General features: G+C 48.5%; 1 protein-coding gene across 19 annotated transcripts in view; it reads left to right on the top strand.

Annotated features, from left to right (window-relative positions):
- Window positions 1–26,136, top strand: part of PHACTR1 (phosphatase and actin regulator 1) — a 548,621-nt gene that overhangs the window by 515,592 nt on the left and 6,893 nt on the right. For all 19 annotated transcript variants that reach the window (XM_069563035.1, XM_069563042.1, XM_069563036.1 and 16 more), the window contains 2 exons: window positions 19,514–19,569; window positions 24,213–24,274. In XM_069563035.1, coding sequence (XP_069419136.1) covers window positions 19,514–19,569; window positions 24,213–24,274 — 118 coding nt within the window. The remainder of the gene's footprint in view (window positions 1–19,513; window positions 19,570–24,212; window positions 24,275–26,136) is intronic.

Genomic DNA, 26,136 nt, shown 5'->3' with positions numbered 1-26,136 from the left:
CTGTAGCTGCTTTTTTTAATGTGTATGAGTCTCAGAATCAGAAGGATGTAAGGGTAAAGCACTGGTCATTGTTGATAGTTTGACTCTGTACCTGCGGCCTGAGATCCAGCACCATGCATCACGGGGCATCAGATGTAGGCGCCCCCCTCTGAAAATTACCAGAACTCTCCCTCTTGCCTCCTCCTTGATACTTATCATTGTCATCTCTCCCTCTCTCTCTCTCTCTCTCTCTCTCTCTCTCTCTCTCTCTCTCTCTCTTTTTCACTATTTCCTTTTTTTTATTTATTTGGCTGCCCCAGGTCTTGGTTGCAGCATGCAGAATCTTTGATCTTTGTTGCAGAATCTTTAGTTGTGTGAATCATGTGGGATCTGGTTCCCAGAGAAGGGATTGAACCCAGGCCCGCTGCATTGGGAGCTCAGAGTCTTAGCCACTGGACCACCAGCGAAGTCCTTGCTCTCTTTTAAAATCTGTTGTCTTTACACTGACAGGGGTGTGGGGAATGAGATAGGGGAGGTGGGGAATGATGCCCTGGTCGTTCCCATGAAACCTAATGTGTTATTTTCTCTTATATAGAATTTAATATGCTAGAAAGAGAGAGTATTCTAAATCTGTATTTTATGCTCCTAAGTAGTTCACACTACAGGCAGAATATAAAATAATATATACAGAGGATTATGTGCGGCTTTAAATCGTCATATAATGTTCAAGGGAGAAACTTGAAATCCATTTTTCATGCTCGTAGCACAGGCAATAAAAGCAGTATTAAATCCTGTCTTCTGACTGGAGCTTGCATACGGTTTGCGGTTTGGGAAAATCAGCATTAGGAGTCTAGTTCCAAGGTGGCAAATGGCATCTCCCCCAGACCTAAGGGCTGATGCCGAGTGTAAGCTGGTACCTTCCCAGGCCAGGTAATTTCTGCTGAAAAAAAAAAAAAAAGCGCTTTCTAAAATTAGGAATAACAATCAAAGACGCTAGGAATTCAGTTCAACTTTGGCTGACTTGAGGGTGCCCTAAACACACACCCCTGTGACTCACTTGGTAGAAAGAGGGGAGGAAAATAGACTTGCGTGAAGTTTTGGAGGAGCTTCCTCATGTGTCTGGCTTTGCAGCCTTGCAGCAGCATTCGCATCCTCGTCTTCACTACTTGGGCTGTGATGAGGGACAGAGTAGCCAGGGGACCACAGGGGAGCGGGAAGAGGGCATGGATATCCGCTCGCCTTCACATCCGCAGCGCATGGGTGGGAATGGCTCAGGTTGGTGGGCTTTTTCTGTGGATTCTGAGCCCTCCTGTAAACAAAACTGAAATTAGATACCAGCCACCAAGCTGCAACTGAGTGATTGGAATAAGCTAAATCTGAGCAAAATATGACGGGAATGGAGTTATTGAATCCTGAAGCATTTGCATAACAAACTCGTGGAATCTTCGAGCAGCTCAGCTGCTTTCAGATCATTCGACACCTCCCATTAACTCACTGTGCAAATAGAAAATCTTCTCTAAAAGCCCTTCAGAAAGGCTGACATCTTCTGAAAGGTGCTGAGTTGAGTCAAGGCTACAACACGACCTGACGATGGAAAGTTAAGGGAAGCTACACGCTGGTTTTATGTTCATTTCAACGAATGGTTCAGACATTGTCCTGAGAAAGATTTAAGTGAGGTGTGTTAGGAGGAGGTGGAATAAAACTTCAGGACCATGTGGGTAAAGGTTGTGGCATTGAGGCGTGAGCCACACCCATCATGAAAAGTGAAAGTCACTCTGTCTTGTCTGACTCTTTGCAACCCCATAGACTATACAGTCCATGGAATTCTCCAGGCCAGAATACTGGAGTGGGTAGCCGTTTCCTTTGCCAGGGGATCTTCCCAACCCAGGGATCAAACCCAGGTCTCCTGCATTGCGGGCACATTCTTTACCAGCTGAGCCACAAGGGAAGCCACGCCTATCATAGATACTGCCAACTTGGGTCCTTGAATTCTGTAATCAATAGAAGCTGATTAAGAGGCCAGCTGAGAGGTTCAGGCAAGGCTTTACTGGGACTCATGCTGCACCCACGGGAGCGAAAACAAGAAACAGGTGCCAAGGTGGGGGCCGAGCTGGTTCCTTAAATGGGATGAGGGTAGGGCAGATGGGTAGGTTGGACGAGAGGAGTGGTTTAGGTGGTTTACTTACCCTCTTGGTGGTGCTGTGTGCAGGGATCATGCCCAGGACCCTGCTTGGGCTCCCAGCACCTCTGAGATGGATGTTGATTTGTGGCCCTTTTGCATCTTGTTCATAGTTTCCCCAACTGAGCACGCGTGCAGTTACTTTGAGCCCCTGATAGTTTCTTTGTATGCTGTTGCTGGAGGAGATGTTTGTCCAGGTGTAAGCGCAAGCGCTCGGTTACAGGGTCGCAGGTCCCAGCCCGTCTCACAGGGACCCACAGCTGATGAACGTGTCTCAGAGCCTTGCAGAGACTTCTGCAGCCTTGCCCTCTTGTCTCAGCCTCCAGCTGTTAAGAAATGCAGTGAAGACTGAGTTCTTGCCATCCTGTCGCCAGCGATGAGCCCCGACAGTGTGCGTGCGTGCGTGCGTGCGTGTGTGTGTGTGTGTGTAGGGGAAGAGTCAGTTTGCAAGCTCCGCACTGGATGTCAAGGAATAAAGCCACGTCTGCGGGCCCTTCCGGTGCTCTGCACTTCGGACTCGCGGCTGCCCTGCTCACCTGTGCAGTTTCCAGTGATACAAGTGTGCAGGACCAAGGAGCTGCTTTTTGTCCAGCAGAAATAGAATCCGAATGCGTGTTTAAAACTTGCAAAGGGTTTTTTTAAAAAAGTGGCAATCATTGGAGGATGGGGAGTCTTAGGTTTCTCTGTTTGTTTCGTTGTTGTTTTTTTGTGGGGGGAGGTGGTGGGTGTTGGCCACACCATGCAGCACGTGGGATCTTAGTTCCCCGACCAGGGCTTGAACCTGCACCCCTGCATTGGAAGCTCAGAGTCTTAACCACTGGTTCACCAGGGAAGTCCCTGGTTGTTTTTTTTTTTTAATACATTTTTTAAATGGCTGATTATTCTAGTGGCTTTTCAAATTCAGGGCATAGAGGGGCAGGAAGAGTACAGCTGTCTTCAGCTGCAGACCAAGCAGAGAATGGGCGAGCCCTGAGTAGGCGGCTTTGTTGCTGTTCAGTCGCTCAGTCATGTCCGACTCTGTGACGCCAGGAACTGCAGCACGCCAGGCTTCTCTGTCCTTCATTACTTCCCTGAGTTTGTTCAAAGTGGTGTCCATTGAGTCAGTGATGCCATCCAACCATCCCATCTTCTGTCATCCCCTTCTCCTCTTGCCCTCAATTTTTCCCAGCATCAGGTTCTTTTCCATTGAGTCAGTTCTTTGCATCAGGTGGCCAAAGGATTGGAGCTTCAGCGTCAGTCCTTCCAATGAATATTCAGTGTTGATTTCCTTTAGGATTGACTGGTTTGATCTCCTTTCAGTCCAAGGGACTCTCCAGAGTCTTCTTCAGCACCATAGTTCAAAAGCATCAATTCTTTGACATTCAACCTTCTTTACAGTCCAACTCTCACATCCATACATGACTACTGGAAAAACCATAGCTTTGTCTATAGTATGGACCTTTGTCAGCAAAGTGATGTCTCTGCTTTTTAATACACTGTCTAGGTTTGTCATAGCTATTCTTCCAAGGAGCAAGAGTCTTATAATTTCATTGCTGCAGTCACCATCCACATTGATTTTGAAGCCCAAGAAAATGAAATCTGGTACTGTTTCCACATTTTCTCCATCTATTTGCCATAAAGTGATAAGACCAGGTGCCATGATCTTAGTTTTTTGAATGCTGAGTTTTAAACCAGCTTTATTCACTTTCCTCTTTCACCTTTATCAAGAAGCTCTTTAGTTCCTCTTTGCTTTCTGCCATTAGAGTGGTGTCATTTGCATTTTGTTGATATTTCTTTTATTTATTTATTTATTTTACTTTATTTTACTTTACAATACTGTATTGGTTTTGCCATATATCAGCATGAATCTGCCACGGGTGTACACGTGTTCCCAATCCTGAACCCCCCTCCCACCTCCCTCCTCATACCATCTCTCTGGGTCACCCCAGTGCACCAGCCCCAAGCATCCTGTATCCTGCATCGAACCTAGACTGGCAATTCATTTCTTATATGATATTATACATGTTTCAATGCCATTCTCCCAAATCATCCCACCCTCTCCCTCTCCTACAGAGCCCAAAAGACTGTTCTATACATCTGTGTCTCTTTTGCTGTCTCGCAAACAGGGTTATCATTACCATCTTTCTAAATTCCATATATACGTGTTAGTATACTGTATTGGTGTTTTTCTTTCTGGCTTACTTCACTCTGTATAATCGGCTCCAGTTTCATCCACCTCATTAGAACTGATTCAAATGTTTTCTTTTTAATGGCTGAGTAATACTCCATTGTGTATATGTACCACAGCTTTCTTATCAATTCATCTGCTGATGGACATCTAGGTTGCTTCCATGTCCTGGCTATTATAAACAGTGCTGCAATGAACATTGAGGCACATGTGTCTCTTTCAATTCTGATTTCCTTGGTGTGTATGCCCAGCAGTGGGATTGCTGGGTCATAAGGCAGTTCTATTTCCGGTTTTTTAAGGAATCTCCACACTGTTCTCCATAGTGGCTATACTAGTTTACATTCCCACCAACAGTGTAAGAGGGTTCCCTTTTCTCCACACCCTCTCCAGCATTTATTGCTTGTAGACTTTGGATCGCAGCCATGTTAATATTTCAAATAGGCTGCTGATGGCCACATTTTAAGAGGTTTCTCTTCACCCGGAAGAGTTAGATAAAGGAAGGGCTTTTAGTTCTCCACGGGTTTTCCTCCTGCTGGGGTCATCTGCAATGATGATTCCTGTTTGTTGTTCATCTTAGCCAGTGTCAGAAAGAAAGACCCTGTTTCTCAGAATATTTGGCTGAGAAAGAGATCTGTATGTTTAGAGACTACCCTCGGGGTGCTGGTCCTGACATAACATTGTCTAAGACTTTGGAACCTTTGCTGTTGAGAAAATGCTCTTCCAGCCTCACTTCATCTGACCACCTCCTCGCCAACCCTGCCAAGGTGGCTGCAGTTGGGACTCGTCATTGTAGGTGAGGAAGCTGAGCTGTGACCCTTAGAGATAGAGAGCAGCAAAGAGAAACACACCTTCCAAATCCAGAACCTTCTATTTTAAGCCAACACGCTGACATTTATTTTGGTTTCGTTTTTGTGTAGCGGTGGGTGCCTGTGGTTGGGTGGGGATTGTGTGGGAGAGTGGAGTCCTGAACTAGTGGCTAGGCTCATGGGAGCAAATGTGCTCACGGGAGAGATAAGCCATGGAAAGAAGAAGGAATAGGAGATATTCTTCCATCTTGGATTGAACTGGGCTTTGTCTTGCATTTCAGTAGCTCTGTCCATAATAAGTGGGCTTCCTTGATGGCCCAGATGGTAAAGAATCTGCCTACCAACTCAGGAGATCCAGGTTCAATCCCTGGGCAGGAAGATCCCCTGGAGAAGGAAACGGCTACCCTCTCCAGGATTCCTGGGGCTTCCCTGAAATGAGTAGGAAGCCCTGAAACACTTAACATCGAGGTTTGGCTGTCAAGACACTGGTACTTGATGCAGTGTGAGAAGCAGTGTGCGTGGTTCCCACAACGTGGTCCCTGGCTCATCAGCATCACCTGGTAAAATGCAGGTTTTCAGGTTCCAGACTCTGAATCAGAGAGTGGGGCCCAGAAATCAGCTTTTTAACAAGCTTGATTCTGGTGCACACTGCAGTCTGGGAAGCAGTGGTACAATAGAGAGCAATCAAAGACTGTGAAGCCAGGCCTGAGAGGGACAGCTCCATCCGTCTTTTAACTAGTCAGGCTTCTGGCGAGCCTTCGTTTCTCTCCCTGTAAGACTGACTTTGCACTCGCCGTCATCTAGGAGCACTAGATGAGTAATTCTCCACACTGTGGCAGATAACGAATGCTAGTCCCTTGTCTCTCATTGTGAAGCTGAATGCCGTATTCTGCCAGACTTATTGTTCAGAATAAGTAATGCTCGCTGCCCTAACAGACAAGCCTGAATTCCAGTGGTTTAAGCCATTAAAAGTGTATGTTTCACTGGAGTAAAGCCTAACGTGGGTCAGGTAGCTTCTATCCAGATAGTCATCACGTGCTTCTAGAATCCATGCCTCCAGCAGCTCCATAGCCGGGGAAGACAGCGTCGTCAATACACCCATCACTTCCCCTAGTCCAATAAGCAGATCAAGGCTCATTTTTTTTCCACAGTGGGCTTTGTACCTGTATCACAAGCAGGCTGTTTGTGAGTTTCTTCACTCCTTTCACAACTGCATTTTCTGGATGTGAAGAAATATAGAATTAGAGCACTTTAGAGCTGCAGCAGACATTCACATATCACACCTCTAACATCCTTCAGTTTACAGTTAAACTGAGATCAGAAGAAATTAAGCTGCTAGCCAAGTTCACATAGTTAACCTGGTTATACTGGGATCTGAATCCAAGACCTTTGACCCCAGCCAGTGCTAAAATTAATACCATCAGGAAGAGGAGAAATAAATTCACTTCAAACTGGAAGAAACAAGCCAGTTATTTGTTGGAAAATATAACAAGTCATAGGCCTTAGCTGATTTTCTCAATTCCTGTCTGAAAGAGAAATGATTCAAAAGTTTTGGAGTAAATCTTTAAGAAACATCTTCAGAAATCAAAAAGCCCATGAGTAAGGCATCCTTGAATTCTCTCCAGGTAGTTTCTTTCACGGGCATCGTTTCCTGGTCTGTCCCATATTGCTACAGGAACATTTAAATAAAGTGCCCATGTGTGAGAGAGGTCCTGTCTTCATAGTTACTCACAGCTGGGAAAGTCTCATTAGTAACTTTGAAGATTGAGCAGGCACTTGAGAAGACTCTCTAGCTGATGCCTTAGTTTGGGGTTGCTATATTCTAGCGATTCTGTCATTCAGATGATAAATGAAGCTCTAGTCATTTATACTTAAGAAGACTTCTTCGTTCTTTGGTGAAGTTGACATTTCTGGTCTCCAGAATAATCTCCATGGTGTGTAGCCCTCTTTCTGCCTCATCCACCAAATCTAGCCACCGGTTTGGCTGTCAGTGACTTTTCTGCAGCTCTCCTATTAGTGCTGGCACGTAATCCTGAATATTTAAATAGCAGAACTGGATTATAACTGAGATGTTTGCAGTATACCAGTTTTTCATGGGTCCCTGAACCATCTTTGTTTACTGAACAACAAAAAAAAAAAACTCTCATGCAAAATGCTAATAAGAGTAATTCATTTTATTTATCTGCATTATATCCATTTCCCTCTTCTTGGTTTAGAATGCAAAGATTTTTTATAATAGCCTTGAAAATTGCATATATGCTAATAACTAAATAATAATTTGAACAGAATATAAACAGGAAAAATCACCATCCAAAGACCCAAACCCTGGAAAATCGCTTTTCCCTCTGATTCTGAAGGCAATTCCTTTGAAATACAAGTGAATGCGCTTCTATTTTAGGAAGTGTGATCATGAAAATTTTATGTTCTATGCCCACTGAACCATTAAAACAATAGTTCTTCAAAACGGGCAGCCTTGTTAGTGCCTTTGGGAAAAAAGTAGGCAGACAGATAAGCACGGTGCTGACAGGTAATCAGGATGTTGAGAATTTTGCCCGCAGTAAATGCAGCCCTCCTCTGGACAGTTGTGAGCCCTTGTGTTGTTGTTGTTTGGTGTCTTAAGTTGAGTCTGACTCTTTCCGACCCCGTGGACTGTAGCCCACCAGGCTGCTCTGTTCATGGGATTTCCCAGGCGAGAATACTAGAGGGAGTTACCGTTTCCTTCTCCAGGGGATCTTCCTGGGCTAGGGAGCAGACCCATGTCTCCTGCATTGGCAGGCGGATTCTTTACCACTGAGCCATGGGGGATGCTTATCTTCATGTTATAACTTATTAGGCTCCCTCTTAAAAGATGCTGAGACAGGTTCATTAAAATGAGACCCTGCAGAGCTGCCCTCCCCAAATTTGGTTGAACCAATGAGCCTGCCATCTGCATATTCCACCCTGCACGGCCCAGGCAATGTCCCATCCGAGGGAAGCCCTGGGCACGCCCTCTTGAGTGACCTGGGAGGTGCTTCCTTGAGGTTTGTGGGAGCTGAGTGCGGTGGAGCCTGCCGCATCCTCAGAGCATCACTCCATCTCATTCCTGTCGTGTTGCGCTCCCTCCTGACAGTGTTCAACCACACATGGCCATTTGGGGCCACAACCCGTGAAATCTGATTCTCACCCCACAGTCAACAGCATCACTCAGAATGCTCAGGTGTTTCCCATGAAGAAGCTGTAAATTCATACAACCTTGTCCAAGTCTGAAGCACCGTGAAAGTCGCTCAGTTGTGTTCGACTCTTTGCAACCCCATGGACTATACAGTCCATGGAATTCTCTAGGCCAGAATACTGGAATGGGGCAGCCTTTCCCTTCTCCAGGGGATCTTCCCAACCCAGGTCTCCCGCATTGCAGGTGGATTCTTTACCAGCTGAGCCACAAGGGAAGCCCCTGAAGCATCATATTACGCTAGAAATTATACCAGGGATGCCACTCCAGTGCTCTTGCCTGGAAAATCCCATGGACGGAGGAGCCTGGTAGGCTGCAGTCCATGGGGTCATGAAGAGTCGGACACTTACTGAACAACTTCACTTTCCCTTTTCACTTTCATGCATTGGAGAAGGAAATGGCAACCCACTCCAGTGTTCTTGCCTGAAGAATCCCAGGGATGGGGGAGCCTGGTGGGCTGCCATCTGTGGGGTCGCACAGAGTCGGACACGACTGAAGCAGCTTAGCAGCAGCAGCAGCAACTGGAGCAAGTAGAAAAGCTACTTGCAGGACACCCAGGTAGCATCAAAAGCAGTGTCGCTCTGCTGGTGGCCAGTGTGGAAGGGCCTGGCCCCACAGACAGGGTTCAGAGGGAATCATTTTATAGCAGAAGATGGGCGTTGTCCTCAAGAAAGGAAGGCCACACGCCCTGCCAGGCCAGCCTAGTTTGGACATCAGTAGCAACAGGGGTGGTGAGTGTCTTCTTGTTTTCGCTGTTGTAGCTAAACTCCAAGCCCCACAGGAGGAGCTGGGGGCTAGTGAGAGGAACACCAATGAAAGTCGACTAGTAGCACAGACTCCTGGGGTGCCGGGCCGGCCTCACCCATCGCTAGCCTCAGGACAGGTGACAGGGTGGTACCTGAACCGAGCTTCACGCAGGTATGAAGGGATATTGTGGCCGCGGTCCCAGCAGATTTCAGAACTGTGGATGTGTGGGGTGTGTGTAAACACAACACTTACTGCGCGAAGGAAAGACACCTGTATTCTACACGCACACACAGACACACAGTGTCAGGAATGTCCATCTTCTGGAGAGGGTACTGCGGCTCTGGTTGAGAACCTTCCACCTGCTTCTCCGGGGAGGCTGGTCTGGCTGGGAAGGATGGCTTTCAGGGCTCTGAGTGACCGAGTGTTCCTGTCTGCCGTGTATAGGATTCTGCTTCCAGACAAGCTCAGAAAGTACAGCTAGCGCTCTTTAAAGACATGCTGGTCAGGCTGCTGGCCACGGTCAGGCTCTGCTGGGAGGAGGAGATCAGGCCTCCCTGAGGGGCCGGGTCTACGTCAGCCGGTTCCCTCCAGATGGACGTGGGAGCCGCTCTTGTGCCCCAGGAGCTGGTTTTGCTGGCACTTCCGGTGACAGACCTGCCATCGTGGGCAACGCTGCTGGCGGATTCTGCCCAGGCTTCCCCCGTGCCTGCTGGTGTTGAGAAGCTCCCTGCCTGTTGGCTGGTGCTGCTGTGAGCTTGTGATTTCCCTCCGCTCTCACACGCCCAAGTGCACGTGAAGCGAGTAAAGCTGCACGTGTGGGTGATGTGTGTGTATGCTGAATATCTGATGTGGACAGAATGCAAGGAAATAAAAAAACAGGATGTGTATGTGTGTGTGTAACACACACACACACACACAACAGTGAGAGAGAAGACAGGCCTGCTGTCCCCCAGGCTGGGAGCTGAGGATGCTGTGGTCGATATGTGCTATGCACTCATGGTCTGTTTTTGGGAACATACTGGATGGGATATAGTCTCTTCTTACAAGTGATCTATCTCCCAATCCGCTGCGTAGATCAGGCCAAGAAATGAGTAACGGCGATGATATTCATTTCCTGTATGGTGAAGGTCAAGCCTGTTGAAGCAACCATATCACATTCCATTTTTGCATTCTCTTTCCTCTTTGCCTTTCCCATTTGGTAGATCCATTCCTAGAAAAATAAACCCTTTCCTTGATTAGAACTTGGGCTTCCCAAGTGGTGCAGTGGTAAAGAACCCGCCTGCCAGTGCAGGAAACAGGAGACCTGGGTTCGATCCCTGGGTCGGGAAGATCGCCTGGAGGAGGACATGGCAACCTATGCCAGTATTGTTGCCCGGGAAATCCCATGGACAGAGAGAGGAGCCTGGTGGGCTACAGTCCATGGGGTTGCACAGAGCTGAACACAGCTGAGTGACTGAACACGCATACGTATGATTAGAACTCCGTCTTTTCTGATTCTTTCTGAATTAGCAAATAGATTTTCCAAAAGTGCAAAAAGGCAAATCCAAAGTGGTTCAACGTTCCTGAAATCTACCATGCTGCTGGGAGAAAAAAGACAGGGTATATATATACTTTTTTATATAAATACATATACATATATGAGATAGATTGGAAAAGATAGGTAGATGTGGAAGTCGTAGTATTTTGTGAAATATTATCAAGCCTTAGGAAAGCACTTATAATTTAATAAGAATGCCTACATTCTTTACGAGTCTTTCATTCAACAGAGCTATTGGTTTAAAATGAAGCTATACATTAAAATTGTAGCATCACAGACCAGGAAACAGTATGGAAATGAGACTTTGAACAAAGGGGGAATTACAGAAGACTTGGCAGAATCAGGTGACCGAAATCCCCTCCACTTGAGCGTTTGAGATTCCCTGGGGAGTTTTTGTGTTTCCATCTCCAGGTTTGTAAACAGCATGAAATCTCATCTGAACTCGAGTTGTGATTTTTTTCCAGAAATAGGAGCTCAGAAGGGGCCCTGAGAGCAGCTGTAAGAAAATAGTTGTGGTCCTGGAGAAGGAAGAGAGAGGAGGTCAGGGGTGCTTGGCACCTGCCTCTCAGCTTCTGTGTCAGCCAGGCCCTTCAGCCTCCCCTTCCTGGGAGGTGCTGATGGCCCCCAGATGCCGGGAGGCTTTTGTGGGGAACAGGAAAAGAGCGTGAGCTGCACAGACCCTTTTGGGTCCTGGAGTCACTCAGGTGTCTCATCAGAGCAGGCACGAGCCGAGGCGTCCTGGGCTGACCTCCAGCTTCGCATCCGTCACCTCGCTTTGAAGAGTAACCAGGTGTTGTGTATGTTGTATATTGAGGCCCACCAAAGCAGAGCATTGGGGGAGTCCTGACCCTCGGTATTTTGTGAATGAATGAGTGGATGAAGAAGTCTGTATTCTTATGTCTGTCTTGTCTAGCACAGGACCCTTCTGAGTGGGGGCTTCTGTGCCCCTTCGAGGTTATGCTCTCATGACGCAGCCCAGCTGGTGAGTGGGGCGTGTGGTCCCGCCTTCCCTGGGCTGCAGGGGACAAGATGGGCATAAATGGAAGAATCACAAGGACCAGGATATAGCAGGAGACGCAAGACTATTGTCACACGCTGTGGAAGCACCTTAAGCAAAAGACTGGTGAACAGAGGAAGTGACATTTGAAGTTTAAGCTGCAATCTTGGGGATTACTGCCAGTTAGCCAGACAAAGAGGAAGAGAAAGAATGTTCAAGTATAAGGAAAGGCATGCAAATCTGCAAATCCAAGGGGAGGTGGTTATGTCTAAAGGACAGGATGGGGGAGATTCTCCGCAAGTGGCAAGATCATAAAGAATTTTATGGGACGTTGCATGTTCTGAGTCCTTCCTTCAGACTCCAGGAAGGCATGCATAGCTTTCACACAGGGAGTGGGGTGATCAGATTTACCCCTCAGAAAGACCATTCTCGATAGGCTGGCAGCATGCTTTCTGGAGGGGCCAGTGGTGGGATGGGATGAGAGATGATTTGGACTTGGTGCTTGAGTGGCCACCAAGAGTGAAGTGCAGAGGAGGGGATAGTTCCTAGTTTCCTGGGTTGCTCACTGTGGCAGGAGAGGGGATTTTATTGGTGGACAAAATAATTTATCCAGCTGGCAAAACTACCTGCCCAGAAGAGGAAGATAAATTAATTCTTTGGGGATCCGTTACTTTTGACAGCCAGTAGGAATCTAAAATGGCGATTGAAAAGGTGATCTGGAGCTCAGAAACATGGCTAGGGATGTCGAATCTGGAGTCATTGGCATGTGGATGCTAACTGACGTCATGAGTGTTGAGGACATCATCCAGGGAGCGTGTGTGGGCAGATCTGGGTTTAATAATGACTAAATGAGCACCTATTATGTTCTCGGTCCTCACCTAGGGACTGGGGACGGAGTGATGATCAGGGCCCAGACAGAAATGCCCCAGCCCACGTGGCCCTGACAAGTGCTAGAGAAAGGTTCCGAGAGACAGGTTCCAAGGGGACAGGATTCAGAGCTCCTCCCCTGCCCCTGGCCCCACCCCGCCTGTCTCCACTTGTCCTGTGTCCCATCTCGGGAAACCCCATCTCTTCCTTCCTGCCTCAGGAAAGAGGGCCCTGCTTTCTGTCCTTCTCCACAAGCACCTCTGCGCTTTTCTCTTTCCATCCATCTGAAAAGGCAGCTGCCTCCCTCCGTGGCTGAGATGCGGCGAGGAAACCAAAGTCAATTCAGCTTCCACCCCCTCACCCTGCCCCCTGCCCTGAAATGCAGACACAGTTTTAGAAATCCAGACTTGAAAATCAGGGCCCTCAGAACAATAAGCGGTTGTAAAGACTAATGAAAGCTGTGACCTTGCCATTGCAAAGCTTGTGGAAAACCCATTAGCTCTGGGAGGCAGGACGAACCCTTGCTGGCGTCAGACCGGCCAAGCCGCCAGCACCCGTGTCACCTCTCTGGGGACGCTGTCATGCTGCTCTGCGCGTGTTAAAGCATCTCGCCGCTGTTTGCTGGCAGCCTCCTCCTTCCAGGCCAGCACCGAACGCCCTTTGTTTGGGGATGGGTGTGTTTAGTTCACAGGAAAATGTTAGTTTGTTTGCTCTTCTCTTGTGGTTGGTGATAAAGATGGAATTGTTCAGACTGATAAAAAATAACAATAATATCCATTTTTACATTTTGAAGAAAAATAGAAGGCTCATACATGGCAATGGATGGCAAATGGCATTAAAATGGGAATCAGTGATTTTTCAAGTGGGTTTCTCTTGTGGCTCAGCTGGTAAAGAATCTGCCTGCAATGTGAGAGGGCTGGGTTCATTCCCTGGGTTGGGAAGATCCCCTGGAGAAGGGAAAGGCTACCCACTCCAGTATTCTGGCCTGGAGAATTCCATGGACTATATAGTCCATGGGGTCACGAAGAGTCGGACACGACTGAGTCACTTTTACTTTCACTTTCTGTTGGTGATTTTTCGGTTCACAGTAAGTGGAGATCTCTAAGCTGTGGTCCATGGCAAAGAGGAAGTCATCTGAGGTGTGGAAACAGTGTCGCTGCTCAGAGATGTTGTATAAACCAGGGTCACCTATATAATAGAGCTGATTAAATAGATCCCTGAAAAGGACATTAAAGTTTTACTTTTGGGTAATTCATTTTGTATAAAAGTTAAACTCCCCAAGTGGGAGTTTTTCTGTGTCATCTAGCATATGAAGGGTCGTGTCTAGATATCAGGAGGAATTTTAATTTAATGTTAGTCTAAAATTAGACAACATTACTTGAATCTACTGTCAAGGTGAGGATAGCGTAAGCGTTCTAGTGCATTCAGAGGGCATCTCTACTTATATTCTCGAAATTAGCTCCTCAGGATTCTTCGTAAAATCGGCCTCTCCATTAGCACAGTAACTGCGCTCGGCCACTAACCAACACTTCTGCACAAGCTTAAGAGGAGCCAAGCAGGTGGCTGCTTTACTTGGTAAAGATGCTGGGCTGCCCGGGGGACTCCCCTAAAATTCCGATGGTGAATTCTGAAGCTAGAACTTTATCCCTTTGCTTTGTGAGTTTGGCTCTGATCAAAGACAAACCCTTCAAGGAAAAGTAATATTTTAAACTATTGCAAGTCATCCTTATTATTGTCCAACTTGAAAGAGTAAGTCAAAGCTGTCAATTGGCAACGCCCTTTTTAATTCTGATACGAAACATGCAGACCTCCGAACATCACCCTCCTTCCTACCTCCTGCTATCACAGCGAAGAGCTGTCCCTCCTCCGTCTGAAAGATAAGGTCTTTTCTGCCCCTAGAACCCCAGCCCTTCCTGCCTTCCCAGAACTCCTGCACTGTCCAGAGAGCCTTCTCCCTCCGTATCTATTTAACTCCTCACTGTCACCACCACTCCCTCTTAACCTGGATTCTTTCCATTAAATACAGGCAGTCTCTAGTCACTAGAAACTATAAACCTCCTCTGAGCCCCCTTCCCCTCCCGCGCTCTGGTCCCTTCAAAGCCGGCTTCGTGGCAGAGTCCCCCGTGCCTCTTGGGTCCGTTTCCTCACCCTGTTCTCACCCACTGCAGCCCGGCTTCCATCCCCACTGCCCCCGAAAGAGCTCTGGGTGAGCTTGCTCATCGCCTCCCTGGTGCTCCGCCCCGAGGGCAGGCTCCTCAGACCTCTTCTGACCTCTCAGCGTGCCAGCCACTTGGTTGGCCATGCCCGTCTCCTTCCTCCGCTTCCATGGTGCCACGTTTCTAGTTTGCATTCTGCCTCTGTGCACTGCCCCTCCTCAAACCCCCTGGCAGGTTTGTCTGCCTTCATCTTAGCATTAAGTTACTGGAATTCTGTACGGCTTCATCACAGGCCCTCCCTCTCCTAACGTCATGCTCTCTCCATTCCCCTGGCTTCAGAGAGTATCTCTTTTGCAGACTAGCCAGAAATTTCTGTCGCTGGCCTAACCCTCTCCTCTCCACCAAGCTCAGTAGACCCAGCTGCCTACTGGACACGTCCACTGTGATGTGCAGTCATTCTGACTCAACAGGTCTACACTCAGATTCATGGTCCCCTTCCATCCTTCACCCCATCCTCAAATGCCCCGGTTTCCTTCCAGTGTTCCCCGCCTTCTCAGTGAATGGCATAACTGTCCATCAAGCCGCGTAAGTTATGGAACTTAAGAGCTATGCGGCATACATCCTTCTTCCCCAGTGTCCACAGACGCTGTGTCTCCATGGCCTGTCAACTCGACCCCTAGAGAGCTTGCACGTCCACCTCCATAGCCTAGCCCAGGTGCCCATCGTCCAATACCAGGCGTGCAGTAGCCTCCAGGGCTCCTCCTCAGACTGCCTCTTGCATCTCCCAGCCCATTCTCTGTACAGCAAACAGTGTGATATGTCGTAAATCTGAAACGTTCATCCCCTCACCCAGCCAGGGCAAGGTACGCAGCTCTCTGTGCCTCAGTTTCCCGCTTTGTACAGTGGAAATGCTGGTAGTGCTATCTCAAGGGGCTGACCTGAGGATTAAACAAATTGGTGTGTGTGCTTCTTAGAGCATGCCTGTACATGTTAGGCGTTAAGTCAGCATTAGCTTATTCAGTTACTCCTGTTGTTTGCAGAGAGAGAAACAGAGAGTTGAATGGGTCCATTACCTTGTCCAGGTGGCGTCAGGGTGGAGCCTGGAGTAGAACCCTGGTCCCCTAACTCCTGAGCTGTTTAGCACTTTGTCATTAAGCCACAATATCATTCTCCTACCAAATCTCATTTTCAAAGTCAAAACAACTAACTATAGCACATGCCCTTTGGGAGGACTTAGCTGCATTTTATAGCTGTGATTAGCCTGGATATTATTCTCAGACCCTTTCAAGAGAAATGAAACATAAATAGAGGGCCTCATGTGAAATCATGTGTATTTAAGGATAAGGCTGCCTAGTTAATAGCAGAATTTTCTCTGGTTAGAGTTCAGTCACTCATTGTTTCGTCCCCTCCAAACATGATGCGTAAGAAAAATAAAAGCAGAAAGGCCAGCAAAGAACCAGGCAAGGCATCTGCTCGTGGGATCCATGGGCTGCTTAGCACAAGCCAGTGAGCGAACCTTCTGCAGACACTTTAGGGCATAAGATTCTAAAACACTGACCCCCACTTTTGAATCTGGAAGGGCGTCTTCAAAACATACTATCCCCAAACCCTAGCTTCCTGTGAAACCTTGATTTTCCAAAATGGTCCCACAAAGGTGGCTGTGCATCCCTACAAAAGGAACTCGTATTTGGCAGAAAAATAAATGGAAAAGTGAGGGAGAGACTCTAAGAAGCTCACTCTAAGTGGAGTCAGGAATTACATCCCAGACCTATGACACTGACTTGCTCACTTGTGTAATCTCAGCTTCCCCCCTGCAGTTGGAGAATGCTGTTTTAGAAAGGACGGGAAGACTGTTGAGTCCAAATTTAGAGCCTCGAGAATTGTGAATTTCCAGATACCCAGCTGGCCCTTATCAATGCAGATAAATAATACCTTCATGGGATGTTTTAGAAAATGAAGAATAGATGTGAAAATGTTCTTATAAACTTGAGAACACTTTGGGATTAACCATTTCCAGCCGTCTCCAAGGTGCTCCCAAGCGCCTTGAAGACAGATATCCTATCAAAACTCCTTTCTCTGTCATTGAGGCCCACTCCCTGTGTGCAGCCTATATGGCAACGATATTGGAACATCATAGAATCAGCTGTCAGCACTGGGTTTAAAACAGTTATACTGGCAACTCCATGGACTTTATTTTGAATCTGGTCTCTCTTAGTATCCATGATGTAAGTGAAAATGTTAGTCGCTCAGTCATGTCTGACTCTTTGCGACTCCCTGGAGCGTAGCCCGCCAGGCTGCTCTGTCCCTGGAATTCTCCAGGCAAGAATACTGGAGTGGGTTGCCATGCCCTTCTCCAGGGGTTCTTCCCCACCTAGGGATCGAACCTAGGGCCCCTACATTGCAGGTGGATTCTTTACTGCCTGAGCCTCCAGGGAAGCCCCCGTGATGTAAACATCTTGCCAGCTCTAGACGCCGGTTGCTGATGTTTCGGGAGGGACTATGACCTCTGCTGCTAGAACAGCACTGTTGTCTACCCCTTAGTTCTCCTGGAAGGACTCGGGGGCCCCTCAGACTCCTTCCACAGTGTTCTTGCCTCACACATACCTCATCCCAACGAGGGATGTGGAAAACTGAATAATTAATTGCAGGATTGTTAAATAGTTTCCAAGAGTCTCAAAAATACCAACATATCTGTGATGCTGAAGCCCATTGTGTGATCTTTCCTGGAACTTCATCTGGACATGTAGTCCTCCTCTTTCTTTTTTTTTTTTTTAATGTAAGTTTCAGGCATACAGCATTATAATTCAACATCTGTATATACTGCAGAGTGATCACCACCACAAGTCTGGTGACCACCTGTCACAGTATGGTTGACCCCCTTCACCATTCTGCCCACCCCCAGTCCCCTTCCCCCCAGTAACCATTATTCTGATCTCTGTATCTGTTTGGTTTTGTTTTTATTGTGTGTGTTCATTTGTTTGGGAGTCTTTTAGATTCCACGTAGGAGTGAAGTCACAGTGTTTGCCTGTGTGTGACTTATTTCACTTAGAATACTACCTTCGTGATGTCATGAATGGCGAGGTCTCATACTTTTTAAGGCTGGATAATATTCCACTGTGGATGGGCCGCACCTTCTTCATCCAGTCGCCCATCAGTGGACGCTGAGGTTGTCTCCATATCTTCAGTTCAGTTCAGTCGCTCAGTCGTGTCCGACTCTTTGCGACCCCATGAATCGCAGCACGCCAGGCCTCCCTGTCCATCACCAACTCCCGGAGTTCACTCAGACTCACGTCCATCGAGTCAGTGATGCCATCCAGCCATCTCATCCTTGGTCGTCCCCTTCTCCTCCTGCCCCCAATCCCTCCCAGCATCAAAGTCCTTTCCAGTGAGTCAACTCTTCGCATGAGGTGGCCAAAGTACTGGAGTTTCAGCTTTAGCATCAGTCCTTCCAAAGAACACCCAGGGCTGATCTCCTTCAAAATGGACTGGTTGGATCTCCTTGCAGTCCAAGGGACTCTCAAGAGTCTTCTCCAACACCACTTAGCTACTGTAAATAATAGGGCAGTGAGCGGAGGGGCACAGATTATCTTTTTGAGTTAGTGTTTTGGTGTTCTTCAGACAAAGACCCATGAGTGGGCTAGCTGGGTCGTATGGTAGTTCCATTCTTAACTTTCTGAGGACTCTCCATACTGTTCTGCACAATGGCTGCCCCGGTTTACATTCCCACCAACAGGGTGCCACCGTCCCTTTCCTCCATGTGGTTGCCAACGTTTGTCCTGTGTGGTCTCTTCGGTGACAGCCGTTCGGACGTGTGTGAGGTGATGGCTCCGTGTGGTTCTCCTTTGCCTTTCCCTGGTAATCACTGATGTTGAGCATCTTTTCATGTACCTGCTGACCGTCCATGTGACTTCTTGGAAAAATGTTCAGCTCCTCTGCTCATTTTTTAATCATTTGGTTTTTTTGGTTGTTGATGTGTGTTAGATCTTTATATATTTTGGATTTTAACCCCCATCAGGTATGTGATCTGCAGTTGTCTTCTCCCGCTCAGTAGGTTGCCTTTTTGTTTTGATGATGATTTCCTTGGCTGTGCAGAAGCTTTCTAGGATGAGGTAGTCCCACTTATTTTTGCTTTTGTGTCCCTTGCCTCTGGAGTCAGATCCACTAAAGCGTCTCTGAGGACATGTGTCTGCTCTTGGGTGTCCTTCCCAGTCTCCATCCTGCATGGGACCCGCCTGTTGCCCGCCCCCGCCCCCTGCTGTGGCATCATAGCCAGTTCACATCCCGGCTGTGACGCTTCACTTGCTATGGCTAAATTACATGCGGGCACCAAGAGTCACCCCTGTTCCTCTTCATTTGTCATCCCGTGTCTAATGAGGCTCTGGTGGCGATGGGTGGGGATCAGAAGAGCAGCTATTGTTCTCTGCAGACAGACTTGCTTTCTCCCGACTCCCCGGGGCCATGGGCCTCTTTGTATTTTGAGTCTGCACAGACATGGCAAGAGGCAAGCTCTAGCCTCAGGGTCAGGGGAGAAAGGCAGAGGCCATGATCTCAAAGTTAGGAGGCCCCAGCGAAAGAATGAGACTTCTGTGATGAGAGTTCACGGGCCTGGAGGCCGGGGGAGCAGGGCAGGGGAGGGGCCGCCAGAGGGAGGAGGGTCAGCTCCACGTGACATCACACCGAGTGGCTTTCCTGGGCTTGAAATTGAGGAACTGAGGAGCCGTTGGTGGTGAGCGTCAGTCTCTGAGAGCGCAGGATGGAACAGGCACCCCAGCCTCTGACTCTGCCTCCTGCATCTGCGACGGCTGGGGAGATTAATGACCCAGGGAGGCTATGACATGGTCCAAAAACTTTTCCTGGATTTTTTCCGCAGGCGACTGAGCCAGAGGCCGACTGCGGAGGAACTGGAGCAGAGGAACATTTTGAAACGTAAGTGACAGAGCCTGTGGCAAATGCTGAGGTTTCATGATCGCTTTGGTGATGGTATATCACAGCAAGCCGCTGGGCTTCTCCCGTGTGTGTGTGTGTGTGTGGAAAGGATCGAGACCCTCTCTGGTGCTGCAGGCTTCACCCCTGTGTGTTAGACACCCCCCAAGACAGCCTCCCCACAGAGAAAGCAACTTTGAATCCACTTGGTTCATGAGGAGCTCAGGGTCTCCAAGAAAAAACCTGCCCTTGAGTGGGCTGCAGAGTCAGAGAAGCTGGAAAGTTCGAGCAAGATAACTTCTTGTTGAATGAGAGCTGGGGTTGCCTTAAAGCCAAATTGGCTTAAAAACTGCAAATATGATACTGATGGCTAAAATAGGGCAGATAGCCATTTGAAAACTAGAACCAGAGGATATGACTTTCTGCTGCAGCTGGCTGCTGCTGATAAAATCCCCCCTCCCTCTGAGCAGTCAGTTGAAAGTCTAAGAAAGCATTTTCCAGTGGAAATCCTTTCTGGCCTCCTCTTGGGCCTCCCATAGCCAGCTGCTGGAATAGCTGCTGAAGCTCTCTTTTCAGAAAGTCTCGCTGTCACTCTTATCTGTGGACAGAAAAAAATGAACGAGCCTCTTGTTTAGTTTAGGACACAGAGATAATTTGAGTATGTAGAGAAAATCCATGTGGTGCTTAAAATATTTGTTTTAAAAATGCTAAAAGGAATCATCTCACGGACACCAACAAGCATTCCTCAGTTTAGGGGGGGAGATATTCAATAGTTGAAAAATAAAACCCCTCTGCTTCATTGCAGGATACTGTCATCAACACTGCCCTCTAGATGGTCAACAGATGTTTTTAGTTTAATTCAGACCCGTTCTCCCCACACACCCATCCCTTTCTCTCTCCAGAAAAGAGAAATTTATGCTATGCAGTTTTACAAAGCACACACACACACCCCACACACACACACATACACCCCACACCCACACCCCCACACACACGTACACACCACACACACGTACACACCACACACACAACACACACGTGTCACGTGAGGCCTCTGCATGAGTGACTGGGTATTTCCACCGCAACCAAACAAAAATGTTCTTGATTTTCCTTTTCTTCCTTCCTCATCGTGGTCCTGTGACTTGGTCAGTATCGTGTGGCTGGCTGTTGCGTTTCCCCTGGGGAGGCTGTGTTGTTGAGGTGGGGGTGTGGCGCAGAGCATCCCCCTTGTGCCCACATCCTGCCCCTTGCTCTCGGCTGTGGCCACTCCCTCACCCCTCCGGGGTGGCACCTTCAGCCCTGACCTTCCTCGGGCCTCAGGGCACCTGATCTATTCCCCAGATCTCTAGGAGGCTGTGTATGTGATTATGTTCTTCCTAATCCAGGGGTGCCTTTCAGAGTTTCTCCAGAGTTTACTTTGAGCTGAAACAGATTGAGAACTCTTTCAGGTGACTTCCCTGGTTGGGGAAACTTTTGGCTTCTGTGTCTCCCTTTCTGTCCCCACTTGAATCCTGACCCACTAAAAACTGTCCACATCAGAGGGAAGAACAAACAGGTGGCCGTTGATTTCTAAACGCAGAGATCCGGTGAGCGTGCTTGCTCCTTCCTCTGCCCCGCCACCCGCCTCACACACCTCCGTGGTCACCGAAGGACTCTGTGTTCTGACGGGCTACGTTGTACCTTGGTCCTAACCTGACTCTTACTTGTGAAGAAGCTGAACCCTTCTGGGGACTTGTTCAGGTTTCAGAAGATGTGTTCAGAACCTGCCGACAGAGGTTTTGGAAAGAGAAGGCAGGGCGTCCCCAGCTCACCTGGCTCCCTAGAGGCACCAGCTCCCGCGTCTCATCTGCCCAGATCCCCGATAGACGATAAGCAGGCCCTCGAGTTGCTTTCTTTTCACCCTCCAGAAAGATGCTGGGGTTGTAGAGTTGGTTGCTTGTATCGTATAAGCCTGTGGGCTCAGGTTCAGGGAAGTAAAGAGTACCCAGCTGCCCCCATGGTTCCCTTTCATTCTCTGGCCTCTTCCGTCGTGTCCTGTGTGAATAGCTGCAAATTGGACCATTTGACCAAATTCAAACAGGGTCATCATTTTGCAGTTTCAAAACTTTTTGGAAAGATTTATTTTTCCTGCTGGTTCTTTGTTTTCTCCCACGTTCTGAAACTCTGTTTTCTGAAATAGGTGTGTGTGTATTTTTTTCTCTTTTTTAAAATCTATCATGATTGTAAAACAAAAAATGTTTTGTGGCATCAGAAGATACCCTCAAATGGTGTATTCTGAGAGTTATCATCTGGGCTTTCAGTCACGGGAGGCAGCATGTCTCTAAGGTTGCAGGAGGGTGGGCCACCAGCGTGGGCAGCCTGGGGTGGGGATGGTGCTGGAGCTTTGAGAGCCCCCGCCTGCCCAGCCCTGTGGGTGATACTTGCTCCACCGGGGGCAGCCAATGAGACTTCAGGCCTGTCTGAGCACACAATGAGCTGTCTGGTGGTGGCGGCAGTGATGACCTCGAGGGCTTTTCCTGGTCTCCCTTTTTCCACTTGCCTAATGAGGTTGTCTTGGTACCCACTGTCTGAGAATTCATGACCCTGAGTTTATAAATGGCTTTGAACTAAAAGTCTAGATTCCACTGGTGATAGGTTAGGGCCCACGCCCATCAGAGGGACCTCAGGAACACATGTAGGAGATGAGAGGGCAGGGTACTGACTTTCATGGCCCAGGAGGGGGCCTGTAGGATGAGGAGGCCCCCGAGTGGAGTCCGAGGCAAGTAACCAGTAATGAGGAGGGCTGGCCCCCAAGCAAAATCGGATTGGGAAGAGGCAGTGTGTTTGAGCAAGAGAAAGAGCTGGACCGTGTGTCTAACGTATTAGCCATGGAATTTGCAGCCCACCCCTCAGTTCCCCTGGGCCTGTCTGTCAATTTCCAAGCCAAAGAGCAGTAGCTTAGGTGGTCTCTTGGGCCTCTGCTGGCTCTAATACACTGTGAGTCTGTCCATTTTAACCCAGGGCCCTTGAGCTGCCTCCTGGGTGCTCACCACCCACTCTAGACCTTTCCGTCTGTCCCTGCCATCTGCAAATGCAGCTGTCGGGGGAACGAGGGGGAGGGACACCCTTCTTCTGGGTCTAACTGGCTGACTCCCAGTTTATCTCGGAGAGATTCGTTCGTACAAAGGTGGTAAGACTAGTTGAATGGGTTTTTAATCCTGAAAAAATTCACATTTTTCAAAGGAACTCTGGAAGGGGAGGGAAGACCTTTCACTTCAAAGGAAGGCACTCTCGTGTAGAGTTTGGGACCGCGGGGGCCCCTGGGGACCTCAGCCAAGGGCCAGATGTCGGCATTTCTGGTGCTGCCCAGTCCACGATCCCGATCCTCACAGGCGGTCAGAGTGGCCGCACCGTGTCCCCGGGGAGAGGGGGGTGTCGCGTGAGGGCCTGAGTCGTGCTCTGACTCACCCTTGTTCCTCCTGGCGGGAGGCATTGCCACTTGCAGTGTGAGTTGGCTGAAGCCTGTGGTTGCTGGCAAGGAGGGGTGGGGGGACCCCACTTCTAGGCACGAGGGGGTCGCACTTTTAAAAATCTGGGCTCTACTGAGACCACTGACTGACAAATGCGTCCTGATACGATAAGTCAGTGGAGTTATGGAAACGTCATTTACGTCAGTGGTTTCAAATGGGCCCTCTTGATGCAGACGGTGCTGAAGTCAAGTCGCCGTGGTGGCCTCTGTCTGAAGGCATCCTCAATTCAGTAGACGAGACATGGGGCACTGGGCCCAAGCTGACGTTCATGGTTTCCCTCGAATCAGACAGTACTGGGCTGCGATCTGGGCGTCCGTCCCAAGGCCTGGGAGGAAAGTGAGGTACCCACGCCATCCGGCTACTTAGATGTGCCCACATTCTCTGCCCACCACATCTCTGCTCGTTTCCCCAGGCCCTCTTACCTGCACACACCTAATGCTAAGCGCCCCCCCCCCGCCCCCATATTGCGCTGAGAACATTTAAGCTCTCAAGTCTGCCCTAAGACACTCCTTAAAAGTCGAAATGCAGGCCATTATACCCCACACTGTGGCCTCCCACATGCTCTGTGGACTTCTTGGAAGATTCAAAGAATTGATGGAATCAGGCCTTGCGAAAGGTGAGCGTTTTGCAGATCCAGCCTCTGTGTTTGGCATCAGCCATGCCTTGTGTTGTTTCTGTGGGGGTCTGGCCTCTGTTCCTTCCAGGCGGGGCACCGGGTGCCCCAGACCACCTCACAATGAGACCCCTTAGGTCACTGTGAGGCCTAAGGCAGAGCTGAGTGAGGCCCAGGTCTTGTCCAGAGAAGGGCGCCTCCCTGCTCCGAGGACACACCTGTCACTGTGAGCAGCACCCACTGTTTCAGGACCCACCTCCTGATCCAGCATCTCTGCCTGCAGACTCCGAAGGAACCCCATGTGACATGAAGAAAGTGAAGTAAGGTTGACCCGCTCACCCCCCCGTTTGAAACAGTGCAGGCGCTTGGAGAGTGTCCCCAGGAGTAGAAGGGTGGCTGCGGTCCGGACGGGGAACTCTCCTCCTGAGACTGTGAGCTGCTTGGCCTAGAACCTGCGGAGATTCAGAGGGCGCCTCCTTGGGGGACGCTGCAACCAAAACCTAAAGCTTCTTTGTTTCTTTCAGCTCGGAATGAACAAGAGGAACAAGAGGAGAAGAGAGAGATCAAGAGGAGGTTAACTCGAAAGGTGAGAGGGTTCTCTGTGCCAATGGGGCTGGGACCGCAGGCCGCCCGCCCCTCGGGTGCAGGCCTTCCCCACTGCCTGGCCTGTTGGAGGTGACATCAGTGGTTCTATTCCTCGGGTGTCGGGACACATGGCTCTCTAGACTCTCCAGGGGCCAGTGGTCACACAGCTTCACAACCCTCAGTCCTGTTGGCTGGTGACATCCTATGTTGCTTCGTTTTGTGACAGCGGCCTACCCCTCCAAGCAACTTGATAGCAGGTGTATTATATTTGCAGTTACAGTAAATATTCTGTGGTTAAAAATTCACTGTGATTCCATCTCTCAATTGGAAATTCACTATCGACATCAGTAGCTCAAAATGTATCAGTTATTTGCTATGACCCTGGAAAATACAAGTTTTCCTTGTCTCCCCTGATAACTGCTCCTGACCTGCTACTCAAGAACTATTTATTATGCTAAATCCAATTAATTAGGAAAATGTCAAATATACTGATAAACTAATGGAGATGTTTGAAAAGCACTTAGATAAAATTCAGGAAGATAGAATTTTTATATATTTTTCCATAAAAACCCCCAAAATAGATGGCTTGGCAATGCAGTGTAGACCCACACAGATCTAATTTGGAGTAACCTCTCTGATACGAAGCTCTTTATTTGAGGCTATTCTTGGGGGATGTTGAGAAATTTAATAATTGATGGTACAGAAAATACTTTATTCTGTCTGACTAGAGTGTTTTTAATCACTCTCCTACAGCGACCATCTTGAGAGAAAGATACTCAAAGCTTAAAGACAAGAGGCACATCAAAATTAATTTTTAAAGTTTTTATTAATGGATTTTTCTCTATGGACATATTATGCAAAGGAAGAAATTCAGAGATCCTGAAATACCATACCAGTTACTAAGGTGATGATTTGTTTCTCAGTGCTTTCTCACCCTTAGAGCACCCCAAACATCTGATGACAAGCCAAAGGCCATCCCAGTTAAAAGGAGTAAGATAAGCAAGGGTCTGAGAGCCACGAGAGCTCGGGCCCTCACTTCACCCAGGTGCCCTCTCCCGAGTCCAGGTCTGGTTCTTACATCCTTAAGATCACCTAGCCTTTGGACGCAGGGCACTGTGTTTCCTGAGACTGAGCAGCGAAGGGGACCAGGGACGAGGGGAGATACACTAGATTGTTCTAAGTGGGTCCTGGAAATGATGAGGGTGTCAAAAGGAGACTGGTAATGACCCCATGTTTCTAATACAAACGTTTAATCAGATTTTTGTAACGTTCATGGGAGTTGACTGCTGGTACCCACCCCCAATTCTCCTAAACTTGAGGGTTTCTTGCTGAAAGCTAGTAACGGAAAGATTTGGACATGAAGTTAATTCTCCTTAAAAAAAAATAATAATAAGTATATGATCTTGCAGGGGAAAACTTGACTAACTGCATAATTTGGCAGGAAGGGGTGAGAGAAGAGGGTTTCCTCCCACACCCATCTCCCCTGGGAGAGCAAGGGGGTGGGGTCCCCAAATACCCATAGTTCTTGCAAGTCTTCAAGATAAATGCCTCTTCCTCCTCTCAGTTACCTCTCTCTTCTCCCAGAAAAAGTGCCTTGTAATTTCAGCATCTGCCATCCCCTGGGACTGGCTCGGGGAATTAGAGATAATGAGCTTGAGGGAAGGGACAGGCTGCTTTTTATAAGGGAGAGAGAGAGACTGAAAGTACCTTTCACATCTGGCTCTGTGAACAGAGGTGTGGGGCCTGGCAGCTGGTAGGGAAGCTGTACCACCTCCTGGCCCTGGACACGTTCTGCTCCTCAGGAGCCTTTATCACAGCAAGACCAGATGCCAGAGGGCGGGGGGCACGTACCTTCCCTCAGCC

This window comes from Ovis canadensis, chromosome 20 (assembly GCF_042477335.2).
Source record: "Ovis canadensis isolate MfBH-ARS-UI-01 breed Bighorn chromosome 20, ARS-UI_OviCan_v2, whole genome shotgun sequence".
Lineage (NCBI taxonomy): Eukaryota > Metazoa > Chordata > Mammalia > Artiodactyla > Bovidae > Ovis > Ovis canadensis.
This window is presented reverse-complemented; position numbering and strand designations above follow the sequence as displayed.